General features: G+C 41.8%; 1 protein-coding gene across 3 annotated transcripts in view; it reads left to right on the top strand.

The window, feature by feature from the left end:
* MAP7D2 (MAP7 domain containing 2) overlaps positions 1 to 14,223 on the top strand; it is a 116,898-nt gene that overhangs the window by 69,363 nt on the left and 33,312 nt on the right. For 2 of the 3 annotated variants that reach the window (XM_039247406.1, XM_039247405.1), the window contains exons 5-8: positions 291 to 356; positions 2,681 to 2,791; positions 10,022 to 10,152; positions 13,147 to 13,274. In XM_039247406.1, the coding sequence (XP_039103337.1) occupies positions 291 to 356; positions 2,681 to 2,791; positions 10,022 to 10,152; positions 13,147 to 13,274 (436 nt within the window). The remainder of the gene's footprint in view (positions 1 to 290; positions 357 to 2,680; positions 2,792 to 10,021; positions 10,153 to 13,146; positions 13,275 to 14,223) is intronic. The other variant, XM_039247407.1, reaches the window with a different exon arrangement.

Raw genomic sequence — 14,223 nt, 5'->3', positions numbered from 1 at the left:
TGATTTTGTCATTCTGTTACACAGGAGTTGTATACTAGCTCTTTCTGAAAACAAATGCATTCCATTTGTAGTACAGTTTCTTGACTTCACTGTATTGTGCTTTTAACCTCTGTCAGTGAATATACTTTATTTTCTTTTGGAGAAGTCAGTAACCTATTTCAGTTACTTTTTCTAATTTCCTAGTTAGGAACTAAAGTCAACCAGAAGTTGGGACTTTTTTCTTTTACCTCTCTTTGCTCTGATTTTTTGCTGTGTAGGTGAATCAGAAAATACCCCACCCCCTCCTCTAGGTTTAGCCTCCAGCACCCTTCCTCCGGACCCGGGGACCAGTGCCACCGCTGCCGAGTCTACCAACGGTATATCCGAGCTTCACCGTGCTATGGCGTTTTGTGATGACTGTTCTGATCATCCTCCTCCATCACCGTGTCTGTCTCAAGCACTCTTACAATTGATTTCTTAGACTGACCCCTTAGAACTTTTTTTCTAAAAATGTGAATGACATGCCCATATTTCTTTGTTCCTCTGTTATTGTGGAGCTGTGCATGCCTTACGCCCTAGTGCCCTAGAGACATTTCATCCTTAGCTCACCATCTTCTGCCTTGAAAATCTTGTCACTGTTTGACTTCTGTGCATTTAGATCTTTAAGACTCTCATTAGTTATTGGTTTTAGGCATGAATTAGTAAGGCGTTTCCATCACTTCTGGTTACCAAAACCTGTGCCCTTAAAGAGTTCTGGGTGTTACTGTGATAGATTCCTGGCAGAGGTGTTTGAGACAGAGTGACAGTGTGTTTACCAATACCAACACTGGGAATCCAAAGGAGATAAGTTTGCTTTGTTCTTGATTTACTCTATTTAATAGGCTCTCTGTTTTTGTATATAGGCCTGGGAAATTCTTAGGGTCTAAAACAAGAGCAGAATTAGTAAAATTTTGCTTCCATTTAATAAAGACTTTAGAAATTTAATCCATCTTCGGCTGGCAAAGAAAAAACAAGTAAAAGGGATGCAGTATTTACCAGCAATACAGAAGGTCAAATTACAGCAGAAGGAATAAATATCCTTGGTTTCCAGCATTCCTTTGTTAAAGAAAAATCCTTACTGATGTTGCTGAGTAGCAGAGACTTTGCTGCATGGGCCAAGTTAACCGTAGTATGGTACCGGTCTTCCTCTAACAGAGAGGGGCAGTGGTTAGAGTTGATAATTGCCCCTTGGGAATCACACCCAGGGCAGGCAAGCACAATACACAACTCGGGCACACAGTTTAAGGCAGCACCAAAAATCTCAGTTATCAAGATGAAAAGATATTTGAATAAATCTAAATGAATGCAGAACAATCCATGATAAGCAAAATAGCCAGTTTTTAAATGCGAGTACCATACTGAGCCAGCCATATTGGAGCCTACAGCAAAAGGGGAAATGTGTACCCTTTTCTACTTGGTTTTATGTCATTTCTACTGGCTAATTTTTTTCCAGAACATTGAAGTACTTGGAAAAAATGGTGAAAAATTGAGGTCTACTAAAACATCATTTTTAGAAATTTTTAATGTTTTTATTTATTTTTGAGAGAGAGACACAGAGCATGAGTAGGGGAGAGGCAGGGAGAGAGAGGGAGACACAGAATGTAAAGCAGTCTCCAGTCTCTGATCTGTCAGCACAAAGCCTGGAATGGGACTCCAAGTCATGAACTGCGAGATCATGACCTGAGTCAAAGTCGGATGCTTAACCGACTGAGCCACCTAGGCGCCCCACAACTTAAATTTTAAGTTCATTTTAAATTTAAGTATTTTATTTATATCAAAATAGAATTTATTATAATTTCACTCCACCTTAAGATAATTAAAAATTATTTAAGGTTGTCACTTGATGAGGACACATTGTAAAACATGGCAGTTTTCACATTTGAAAACAATAGGAGGAGAGGAATAGATTCTGAAAACATTATTAATGAGTTTGCTTCTGTTAAAGCCAAGGGCATACATCTTTCCTTTTGTCTCAGGCTTTGATAGGGCATGACCGGGCACTACCAGCACCTCTTCATTTGGTATAATGGTTTAATTTAGAACCAGTCTAAAATAAAATAATGGCTGGAAGTTAAGAACACCATATCCAAGATCGTGTATTAAAATCCTAACCAAAAATAGTCACAGCAGTAGAGAAAGGGCCATTGTGATCCCATCTCGAGAAGAGGGAGAAACCAACTGCTAAAGGTGACTCTGCTTTAAATTCAGCTCCTTGCAGTACGTATTATTCTCTCTTCAACCTGAGTCTATAGATAACCATCAGAAAAAGTCTGGTTTCAGCTCAGTCTCAGACCATAGAACATTTTCCGGTGGTGATTTGTCTCTGCATCTAGATTGGTTTTGTTTTCGTGTAGTCTGAATATGCCTAAAAATCCCTGGACACAAGGAATTGATTTGCTGGTGGGATCAGCATGACTTTAGTTGAACAGTTGAGTGAGGTTGAACATTTGAAATTGAAGAGACGATCTTGCTTCACACTGATGGCTGCCGTGGCCTGGGCATTTCCAGATAGGCGAAGTATGTAGCAGGATGTTGGAAGCAGTGTGCTGTGCCACAGCAGTTTAGGAGGCGTGTGGATGAGGACAGGAAGAACACTTTGGGATATGTGTTTCTCGGTCTACAGTGGTGCAAATACCAATGTCTTTAATGCGTTTCTCTGCAGCATGTGACAAACTTTCAACATCAACCATGAATTTGCCAAAGCAGACGGAGCCTCCCATGAGTAAGCGCCTGTCTTCATCCACCGTGGCAATATCCTATTCCCCAGACCGAGGCAAGTGAACGTGTAGACCTGGTCTCTGTAGTTTTCTTCTTTTCTAGTGTGAGCATCTTAACATCGGTCTTTGTGAGAGCCCCTTGAGCCTTCTGCAAATACCTCCATTTTCCTAGCCTTGGAGTCTGAATGTGGGAGCCCCAGTACCTCATTTAATGGGACTTTGGAAAATGACATCACTCTTTAGAGTCAGATCGTTGTTGAATAGGTCCGGGAATTAATGATATTCTTTAAGTCTGAAAGAGATTATTCCATTTTCTACAGTTCATGTAGGAGTTATCCTGCCCTAGAATTAACTGACCAGTGGGCAGAGAAGACTGTTATAAAAGTAAGTGCCAGGTTATTGATTCATGTGATCTAGTTGATTAGCCAGAAACAGCAGAAGTCATCAGGCAGAGGTTCGTGGAAAACTTAGATGTATGAAAAAAATAGGGCTCTGTTATCATCTGTGGTTTGGAGGCCTGCCCATTTCTGTTTGAAAACAAGTTCAGAACTAATGTGAAGCCTTTAAAAGGGGAAAAGGATGGGTGGCCTGTTCCGGCACTCATTTTAAGTTGGAAGATAGTATGTATAGGACATGTGCCAGTTCCATAAACTGAATAGATTCAAAACTGCTCGTGTTCTAATTGGGGCACAGATAAGTCACTAAAAGTAGGAATTTATACCTTCTAGAGTATATAGGTTAGGAAAGAGAAGGATGCTCTCCATGTGTTAAGAACGTATTTTATTTATTTATTTAAAAATTTTTTTAATGTTTGTTTATTTTTGAGACAGAGAGACAGAGCATGAATGGGGGAGGGCCAGAGAGAGGGAGACACAGAATCCGAAGCAGGCTCCAGGCTCTGAGCTGTCAGCACAGAGCCCGATGTGGGACTCAAACTCACAGACCGTGAGATCATGACCTGAGCCATAGTTGGTCACTTGACCGACTGAGCCACCCACGCACCCGTAAACACATATTTTTAAAGCATCAACTGGAGAAGAATCAGGTGCCAGTGAAGTATTTAACAGGTTAAGCAGTACCAAGGGGCAAGCAGGAAAGTATTTTTGACTTTGAATAGGCCAGTGTGCCTTTCTGGTTGTTTTTCACTGGCATTGACCTTGCACCTCCAGCACAGAGGCCTGTCAGGTCAGAGAACCCCTAAGTTTCAGTGTTGTTGATCTCTGATGCAGTTCATGGGTGAACTGAATGCTGGAAACCTTGAATTAACTGAGAGATGAATGAGAAAACATCTACTTGCTCTTTAGTCTGTATAGTTGTTCTATAGTGAGTGTATTCCATATGTTTTCATTAATTCACATGGTTACAAATTGGTGTTAAATTCATATTTGCAATGATTACTATGTAAAGATATCAGTATGTTATTACATATTCTTGGCAACTGAATTATCTGCTTGTGGATTGTAAATTGAAAATTTTCACTTCCCAGACCGTTTACTGGCTAATGGGTACCCAAAAATTCAAAGTAATGGAAAAGTTAATTTGTTAGCATATAATATATTTGAAAGCCATCAAAATAACATTTTGGTTACTGCATTTTAAATTATGACTACTACTACTTCCATTAAAGCTGATAATCAGTTGGCTATTTCTATTTTTGTGATTCTTATTTAATTTTTGCCCTGATTTACCTGGAAAAAGTATGAATGGATACATACTTATATATTAACAAAATCAGTGTACGATGAAACTTTTTTTCACAGAGGACCTAAAGTGTTTCGTAGGAGTAATCTTTTTTTCAATGTTAGATCTACTGGGTGAGTAAATGGTTTCTTGAGTCCATATTACATCTTGGGAGATGGGCTAATTCTCTTCACGTGATACAGGTAATATTGTAATACTGTAATAGCATATTGAATGAATTCTGGCACCCCAAAAGAATTACCACACTCTCCCAAACTCCAGATTACACATCATTTGTTTTATTTTACTATGATGAACTCTGAAGCCATCCTTTGCAAGAGTATTTTTATTTTCTTCATTCATTCTGCCACCCAAAAGTTAATTTGCATCATGCACTGTATTGTTTTAAACATTTTATTTTGTTTTAATTTTGCTTTTTAAAATTTTCATTTGATTCCATCCTTCAGCTCATCGCACACACCTTAGTCCCATGGAAACCTTTCTTGTTATGCGACTGTTGACACCCACACAGGCTTCTTTAGCCAGAAGCAGAAGTGCACTCATGTTCTCTGAGCAGGCCAGTGACTCAGGTAAAAGAGGCCAAGCTGGTGACACTGAGAAAAATGCCCGAAGCGATGTTGGTTGACCTAGGAGTTGTTCCTGAATTTTTGTATTTTGTTTCCCATTTGCTTACTTGTGAAATGTCTCCAGTGGTTAAAAGCATTTTCTACCCACCAGTGTTTTGCTGTTGCTGTGGGGTTTTTTTTCTTTTAAGTGTCACAGAGGTGAGTAAATTATGATTGAGGGTATGTGAATTAGGGGAAAAATCTATTTCTTGAGCTCTGGAGATTAGTAGACTTTTTTAAAGAGTAATTTGGCAAAGTAGCCTATAAACCACAGTGTCTGGAATACCAGAACTGGATTTACCACTTACTAGCTCTTACCACTTTGGGTAAATTCATTAACCTCTCTAAGGCTTAGTTTCCTTATCTGTAAAATTGAATTACTTTAAACTGTCATGAGAATTAAATGAGATAGGACAGTGACTGCAAGAGTAAGACTTCAAATGTTTAAAGCCTGGCTACTCAAGGGGTGACCCATGGACCATCAGCCTTGGTATCACCTGGGAGCTTGTAAGTAAGACAGACACAAAGAAGTCTGAGAAATTCCGGGCCACCCTATGAAAGCCTTTTCTTGACCAAATAGGATCAAATTGTCATGGCAAGATTAATGAGGGCTGGCATTCTCTGGTTGCAGATTAGCAACACTGTGTCCACATTAGGGCAGGTCTGGTCTTAGTTCTCAAGACGGTGTATTCTAGAAACAACCTATACTGGTTTCTGAGTAGTTGTGCTATTTCTCCAAAGAAGATAAAGAAATGGCCAATAAGCACATGACAAGATGCTCAACATCATTAGACATAATGGAAATGTATATCAAAACCACAATGAGATACCACTTCACACTTACTAGGATGGCTAAAATTCAAAGAAAAAAGGGAAAATAGTAAGTGTTGACATGGATATGGAGAAACTATGACCTTCATACATGGCTGAGAGGAATGTAAAATGGCATACTTGTTTTGGAAAACCACCTGGCAAGTTTCTCAAAAAGTTAAACATAGAGTTACTGTGACCTAGCAATTGGATCTTATGTATAGGCCCAAGAAAATTGAAAGCATACAATTGAAAAAACTTGTACCTGAGTAGTTCTTACCATCATTGTTCATATTAGCCACAAAATGGAAACAACCCAAATGTCCATCAAAAGATGAATGGATAAATAAAATATGGTATATCCATAAAATGAACTATTACTCAGCTATAAAAAGGAATGAAGAACTGAAAACATTATGCTTGGTGAAAGAAGCCAGACACAAATGCTACAAATTATATTATTCCATTTATATGAATTGTCCAGAATAAGCAAATCCAGAAAGACAGTATATTAATGGTTGCTAGGGACTGGGGGAATGGGGAAAGGGAATGAATGCTTAATGGGTACAGGGTTTGTTTTGGGGGCAATGTCCTGGAACTAGACTGTAGTTATAATTGCACAACTTGTGAATATACTAAATACCACTGAATTGTGAACTTTTTAAAGGATAATTTTGTGGTATATCAATTATCTGTCAAACAGAAAAAATTCCTGGGAAGTAGGAAGTATCTCCCTTTTGAGAACAAGGGAAAGTGTCCGCAAGTCCCCAAGACCACTTGCAGGGTCAGTGATTCTCTAGGAGTACTCCCAACTCTGGTTTATTACAGAACAAAATCAGCAAAAGGAAAAGGCCTTTGAATGAAGTCTGAGGAACAAGCTTTCAGAGTCCTCTTCCACTGGAGCCACATAGGGCACATTCCCTCAGCAATGAGTTGTGACATGTATGAAGTGTTACCTACCAAGGAAGCTTATTAGAGACTCAGTGCCCAGAGATTTTATTGGAGGGTGGTCATGTAGGTACACCCTGCCTGGTACATACCCAAATTCCAGACTATCAGAAGGAAATCAAGTGTCAGCATAAATTAGCGTTTTGTACAAACAGCTTAGGCACAGTGAGCCACTCTTATCAGTTAATGGTGGGAACCCTTCCAAAATCCAAATTCCCTGATGCCAGGGCCAACCTTATAAGCCAGCCTTTCTAAAGACAGCAGTCTGACCTGCTGTATATTTCTTTTCTGCATAGTCCATCCCCTTAAGTCCTTGGTGAAGGCATCTTTACAGCAGAATTGTCATCAGCAGGATTCTATACAGCAGGTTGAGACCAATCTATGGTATTGACTTCACTTATGCCCTTTAGAGGTTCTGGACATAGCCAGTTAAAACACAGACCATTAGCCATAAAGGTCTGTCTTAGAAATCTGGGTGGTTTCCTCTGTAACATTCTATATGAACCTCTTTTCTTTTTTTAACTTGGCCCGAGGCATCAGTTCAGGCCCTGCCCCAGCCTGGCCATGGCCAGTAAAGGGAAGCTGTTCAGGAGCCTTTAAGGGCTGAGGGAGTATCACAGTAGTCAGAACACACACTTACTAAATCTAATTCATGAGGGCACACATGTCCCCTGGAGACAGTTTACAGTGTTGGGGCGCCCCCAGCAGGACGTACATTGGTCAGCCACAACAGGGCAACTGGCCCCCTTTGTGTCTTTCCCATCAAGGTTCCTCCAACCCCAGGATTCTTAGTCTGGCCCGAGGAATTCATTTGGGTCCTTGCTTTCAGAGGGACTGCCTGAGGTGGCCACTTCTAAACAGTTCTGTCAGCAACATGAGTTCGTTGCCTGCTGAGTGCGGCCAGCATGTGGACGTGTTCTTTAGGGACTGTGCAGGAACTGGCTCCGCCCTGCGGCTCACAGTCCCATTGTCACATGCATCCTGGGCTCAGCAGTCTGCTTGCAGTCTGAAGCATTCACAGCAGCTGCTGGCACAGGCACATGGTGTTTCGTCAGGAAGAAGGGAGAGTTCTCAGGAACAGTTCTGGAAAATAGAAATCACAAATGTCCTTCCCCTCCCTGGCAACACTCCGGGTGTTATCAGCGTGCCCCATTCAGTAATGGAAACTTTACATTTTCTCAATCATCGTCTACTTTTAAAATGACCTTTTATAAGGAAAGGTTGAATGTAAGGACAAGAGCATTTTTACAAAAAATTTTAACCTAACCAGAAAGACACCTCATGTTAAGGAACAAAATCCTGAGTTTTCAAAAAAAAATTTCAACATAGGTTTGCATCATCTGCCATCTCTGTAGTCTTACTAATTTATACAGCGAATAGCCTAGAAGAAAGCAATCCCTCCCTGGGAACAGGTGCATTTAACAGATTGCCTTCCTGAAGTATGTGTAGCAGGAGAAAGAGAAGGGAGGGAAGTAGAGTCAGACTCCCAGTCCATTGTTTCAAACTTTCATGCCAGCAAGTCAAATACCAGACATCTTGTCAGCAGGTGTTGAGTCTCATCATCAGGGCTGGGTGAAGGGGTTGTACTCCCTGTGAGTACCCTGTGCCAGCTCGCAGCTGCGGCAGGAATCACAAGTTAGGGATGTCATTAGGCTCTGCATCAGAAATTAAGAGCTGACCAGCAGTCTCGTGTCAGATTGTCCCGTCAGAAAACAAGCTCTTTTCCTGGGAGCATTTGTCTGTGACTCAGATGGTACAGCCAGCATCCGTGATACTTTCGTAGGTTAAGGCCCTATGAGGAGGGAGGTGTTCTTTATCTGTAATAGTCCCAGGTTGATTTTTAAAACTCAAAATATATTCTCTGTCTGGAGATAGCTCTCTTTTCATGTCCTCTTTTTTCCAGAGGCTCCATTATGCAAAAGTCAGCAAAAAAATCATCAAGTAGGAAGGTTCGTTCTGGTTCCAGTACTTAGAGTTTTAGGTTCCAGCCAAACCACCAGTGGCACAAAACAAGGAGGTTGTGTCTCACTCCCACTTGAAGGAAAAAACAAAAAGCAAAGATGTCAACTGAGTTGTACTTTTCCCCTTGCTTCCCCTTACTTTCCCTCACTTTAGCCAGTGTGGCCAAAAGCAGCCAGGGGATTTAGCAAGCCGGCCCTTGGAGTTGAATAGGTTATCTTCAAATAGCATAGGTATTTCACCTCTTGCAACACACAACAGCTTGGCTGCTGTGTGACACGGTAGCTGACTCCATAGCCACCAGGCACCAGAAGGTCACCATCCTCCATCCCTTTAGCCTTTCTTTTTCAAACACTACTTCTACTGTATGTCATTGAATCAGGGTCAAGGTCACAGTTCCTGCTTCTGGCACCAGTTGTATCAGAGTCCCCAAGCCAGCCCCAGGGTTCGTGATTTGCCAGGACTCAGCATATGGTGGCACTCACAGCTGTGATGCGTTATGGTGGAAGGCTGCACAGCACATCAGCAGAGGGCACTGGCACCCAAAGTCCAGAGGACACCAGGTGCAAGTTTCCAAGAGTCCTCTCCCAGTGGAGTCACACAGGAAGTGCTTAATCCCCCCAGCAACAAGCTGTGATAACACATGTGAAAAGTTGCCGACCAGGAAAGTTCATTAGAGACTCGGTGCCCCGGGTCTTTATTGAGGGCTGGTCACATAGGCCCCCTCGCCAGTTACATACCCGAATTCCAGGATAAGTCATATCGTTTGTACAAATAGAAGAGGCACAGTGAGCTACTGGTCAGTTAGTGGTAAGAGAACTTCTAAAATCTAAGTTCCCAGGTGTTGATCAAGGGCCAACCTTGTAAACAGGCCTCTCCAAGGACAGTAGTCAAGCCTGCTATGTTAACTCTTTAATTGCACAAGGAAATTGACATTTAGAGAAGTTAACTAACCTGCCCAAGGTGATCCAGCTTTTTGGTGACAGTGCTAGTTCTGTCTGGTTCCAAAGCCCGGACTTTGAACTCCTGAAATGAACTGGGCTCTTGAGCATTGAGTACGGGAGTCTTTCAAGATAGCGTCTATTCTGCATATATACTAGAAAAAGTTTGGTGGTATTTAGAGAATGTGGATGCCCATGTCACATTTTAACAGAAATGTGTTCTTCCCAATTCCCTCCTCCCCCTACTTTTTCCATCTGTGCCCCCTGTCTCTTTGGCTGTGATATTGTAACTCTCTAGTATCCCATGCCTGTCCTCGTGTAGCTCCTGCTGGCCCTCTTAAAGCTTCTTACAAGTCTTCTCCCACTCGGAGTGCTGAGAGGAAGAAGACTGCATCTACATCCGGAGTAGGAGATTCTGGGAAAGGAGCGCCTGCAGGAGCGGAGGCCTCTCCGGTAGGTTTAAACCCACTCGCTCACCTCTCACCTCGGGACTGGTTTATCTAACAATGCGATTACTCCCTGTGCTTACCCTGGGTTCCCTGTTTTCATCAGTCTCTAGAGATTGCTCACGTGGTGGATTTGGTTTCAAATTTCACCCATCCTTGGAAAACCATTTAACTCTTTGCATCTTCCTAAATCTTAGTGCCTTGGAGCAAATTCCTAAAGACCTTGTCCTTATAGCCTGCCTTCCGGAGGACAGGAGTCAAAAAGAATGCTCTGAGTGTCCTCTCTCTGCTTTTAAGAATGTTTGACTCTGGGCCAGTCTTGCTTCTACAGGTGACTAGAACTAAGGTTCTAGGTCAACCTTCAATCCGTAACAGTGGCCTTTAAACATTTTTGACATCATACTGACACCATCAGTAAAACAAATTTTGAACAGGTACTTCCAATTGTATATGTTTATTTAGAAATTATACATACCATACTACTTTTGTTAGTTATCAATTGCTGCATAACAAATCACCTCAAACCTTAGCTGCTTAAAATAAATGTTTATTACTGCACTGGTTCTTTGGGTCAAAAATTGAGGATGGCTTAGCCAGGTGGTTCTGGTTCAGGCTCTCTCATGAAGGTGTGGGCAGGATGATGGCCAGAGTTGCAGTCATCTGAAAGCTTGGCTGAGGCTCTTACAGGATGGCTCACTCACATGGCTGCTGGCCTCAGACCTTACTGTGTGAACCTCTTCATAGAGCTGCGTGAGTGTCCAAATGACATGGCAGCTGGCTTCTTCCAGATCAGGAGATCTGAGAGACAGAGACAGAGAGAAAGACAAGCATCTGAGCGTGTACGTGTGTGCACAAGGGAAAAGCTATAGCACCTTTTACGCACTAATCTCACATGTTACATGCCATTGTTTTGTCGTATACTGTTCCTCAAAAGCAGGTCACTGAGACCAACGCACACTCACTCAAGGAGCATCAAATGACGTGGTGGACTTGTTTTAAAACTACCACATTACTGTACTATTAGGCATTTATTTTATAACACTACATGTGTTTTTAAGATATTTTTAAAGATTATTTGTTTTGAGAGAGAGAGGGAAAGAATGAGTGGGGGAGGGGGCAGAGAGAAGGGGAGATCAAGCAGACTCTGCTCTCCAAGCTGAGCTCAATGTGGGGCTCGTTCTCAGGAGCTGTGCGCTCCTGACCTGAGCTGACATCAAGAGTTGGATGCTCAACCAACTGAGCCACCCAGGGGCCCCACCATATGTATTTTTAAAATCCACTGTGGCCCTGAGGTTCTTACATGAGATGTGAGTGTGTTAGACCCTTGGGTTTTACTAAAAAGTCAGTTACTGTGGAAGGGGCCTATCATGTGTGGGAGCAGGAGGACCACATGAGGATTTGTTGTGGAAGGCGCAGGAGGGAAGAGAAGAGAACCACCCTTGTGGAGCCCCCACTGCATGCCCGGCACAGAGGCCATGCCCACCGCCTCCTGCTGACCAGAGGCTATGGGGAAGACGTAGAAGGACAGGTGCTCCCTATGGGGTTGCAATCGCTGTTACACCAGGTACACTGTTAGAGTCTACAGCTCACTGTCCTGGGCATTAAAAACCACATTTATTTCCACCTGTAGTTTTTTTGAGTGGTTATATATTTTTGTACTCTTCCCAGTTTACAAAAGTTTTTAAATTCCAGTACAGACATACACTGTTATAGTAGTTTAAGGTGTGTAATATAGTGATTCTACAATTCTCTACATTACTCAGTGCTTCTCACGGTAAGTGTACTCTTACTCCCCTTCGCCTCTTTGACCTATCTCCTCCCCTCTCCAGCAACCACTAGTTTGTTCTCTGTATTTGAGTGTCTGTTTTTATGTTTACCTCTTTTTTCTTTCTTCATTTGTTATGTAAATTTCCACATATGTGTATTTGTCTTTCTCTAACTGACTTATTTCACTTATTTCACCCTCTAGATTGGTCCATGTTGTTGCATATGGCAAGATTTCATTTTCTTTTATGGGTGGTATTCCATTGTATATATATGCCACATATTCTTTTTTTGTGACACTTATGCCACATACTCTTTATCCATTTATCTATCTGTGAACATTTGGGCTGCATCCATAATTTGGCTGTTGTAAACCTGCAAAAAACTTAGGGGTATGTATCTTTTTTTTTAAAGCTTATTTATTTTGAGACAGGGCAAGTGTTTGCAAAGGAAGGAGAGAAAGAGGGGCAGGGGGAGAGAGATAGAGATAGAGAGATAGAGAGAGAGAGAGAGAGAGAGAGAGAGAGAGAGAGAGAGAGAATCCCAAGCAGGCTCTTCACTGAAAATACAGAGCCTGATGTAGGACTCAAGCTCACGGACTACAAGATCATGACCTGAGTTGAAGTTGGACACTTAAATGGCTGAGCCACCCAGACACCCCTGGTACATAGATCTTTTTGAGTTAGTGTTTTCTTACTCTTTGGGTAAATACTCATTAGTGGAATTACTGGAGTTTCTTTTTGTTAGGTTTATTTATTTATTTTGAGGTGGAGGAGGGGCAGAGAGAGAGGGAGAGAGAATCCTAAGCTGTCAGTGCAGAGCCTGACTTGGGGCTCGATCCCACAGACTGTGAATCATGACCTGAGCTGAGCTGAAGAGTCAGATGCTTAGCTGACTGAGCTATACAGACTCCTCAAGTAATCCATGTTCTATATGTCCAGCATCATAACGTGGTTATGTTGTCAGCTTTTTGCAAGAGAACAAAGAATAGAAAGTCTTTGCATTTTGAGGCTGAAGTGTTTTTGTTTTTTGTTTTTTTATTGGATGACCTCAATATGATGATCTCATGGTGCTTCCCTGCAAATATGCCCGTTGTGGGAAGCGCTTTACTTTAGCTTTGTATGGATCCTTCTGAAAGAAAGCTATGCATTACTTCTATCTGAGGTATTTTTAGAAATTGTAGAAGTATTGCCAGTATTGGGCCATGCATGGCTGACCTGTTCTGTGTCCCCTCCAGACAGAGAAGATGAAGAGAGGCCCTCGAACAACAGCTTCCGTTCCCAGTGTGGGCCTTGGGTCTCCTCTGAGAAGATGTGAGTTTCCAGGAAGCATTTCTAAGCGATCATCTTCTCCAGTGACATCCAAGTAAGCATCTTTCTGCTTTGTCACAGTCGGACTGTTAAGGCAGTTTGGTGGGGGTCTACACAGTGCCACATGTCCTTCCTGCTGCCACATGAGTCGTGGCCAGCTCTAAGAGGTGAGCAGGAGGAATGCTGGCCTTTGAGTTATCTCATTTACTGTCTGTGTATCTTTGGGATACATGATGGGCTCTTCAGCGATTTGTCGCCTGCTAAGTATGAGATTCTGATTCACTGAGATGAATCATTCAGAATGTTCTCTTTTGGTCCATCAGTTCCATTCTGCTTTTCTGGCATTTTCCTACATTTACATCTAGAGTGATTACATTGTGCTTGGGTGCTCAAGTTCATGCATTTGTGCACTCACTCTCTCCTGCCCTCATCTGTCTCTTCAACAGAGAAGCAATAATAACTTGTCAGCCACCATCAGCAGTATGTTGTTTATTGGTTGTTGGTTTTTTTAAATGAAGCCATTATATTTTTTTGTTAAGAATTGGGTGAATTCACCAATGAAATTGTATAACTGAAAAACAAATTCACACTGTGTCTACTCTCTTAAGTCATTAAAATACTTTACTTACAGTAACCAACAAGAATGACTCGGTAAATAACTCAGTCCAGCAGAATGGAAACATCTTCAGTCATACTTACTGAGAGAGAAAGAGAAATATGATTTTAATTTTAATTTGGAAAAATGGGAAGCTCTTTATATAAAGAGAATCATGTAATACTTGTTTAGTACGTGAATTTTTTTCAGAGAACATAGGATAAACCAAATTTAATGAAAACTTGAGAATTTTTTTTTTTATATTTTTATTTATTTCTAGGAGAGAGAGAGAGACAGCGTGAGCAGGGGAGGGTCAGAGAGAGAGGGAGATACAGACTCTGAAATAGGCTCCAGGCTCTGAGCTGGCAGTCAGCACAGAGCCCGACGCGGGGCTCGAACCCACGAACCG

This window comes from Hyaena hyaena, unplaced genomic scaffold, assembly GCF_003009895.1.
Source record: "Hyaena hyaena isolate Hyena2069 unplaced genomic scaffold, ASM300989v1 scaffold_295, whole genome shotgun sequence".
Classification (NCBI taxonomy): Eukaryota; Metazoa; Chordata; class Mammalia; order Carnivora; family Hyaenidae; genus Hyaena; species Hyaena hyaena.
The sequence above is the reverse complement of the archived record's forward strand: the minus strand, read 5'-3'. Positions and strand labels throughout refer to the sequence as shown.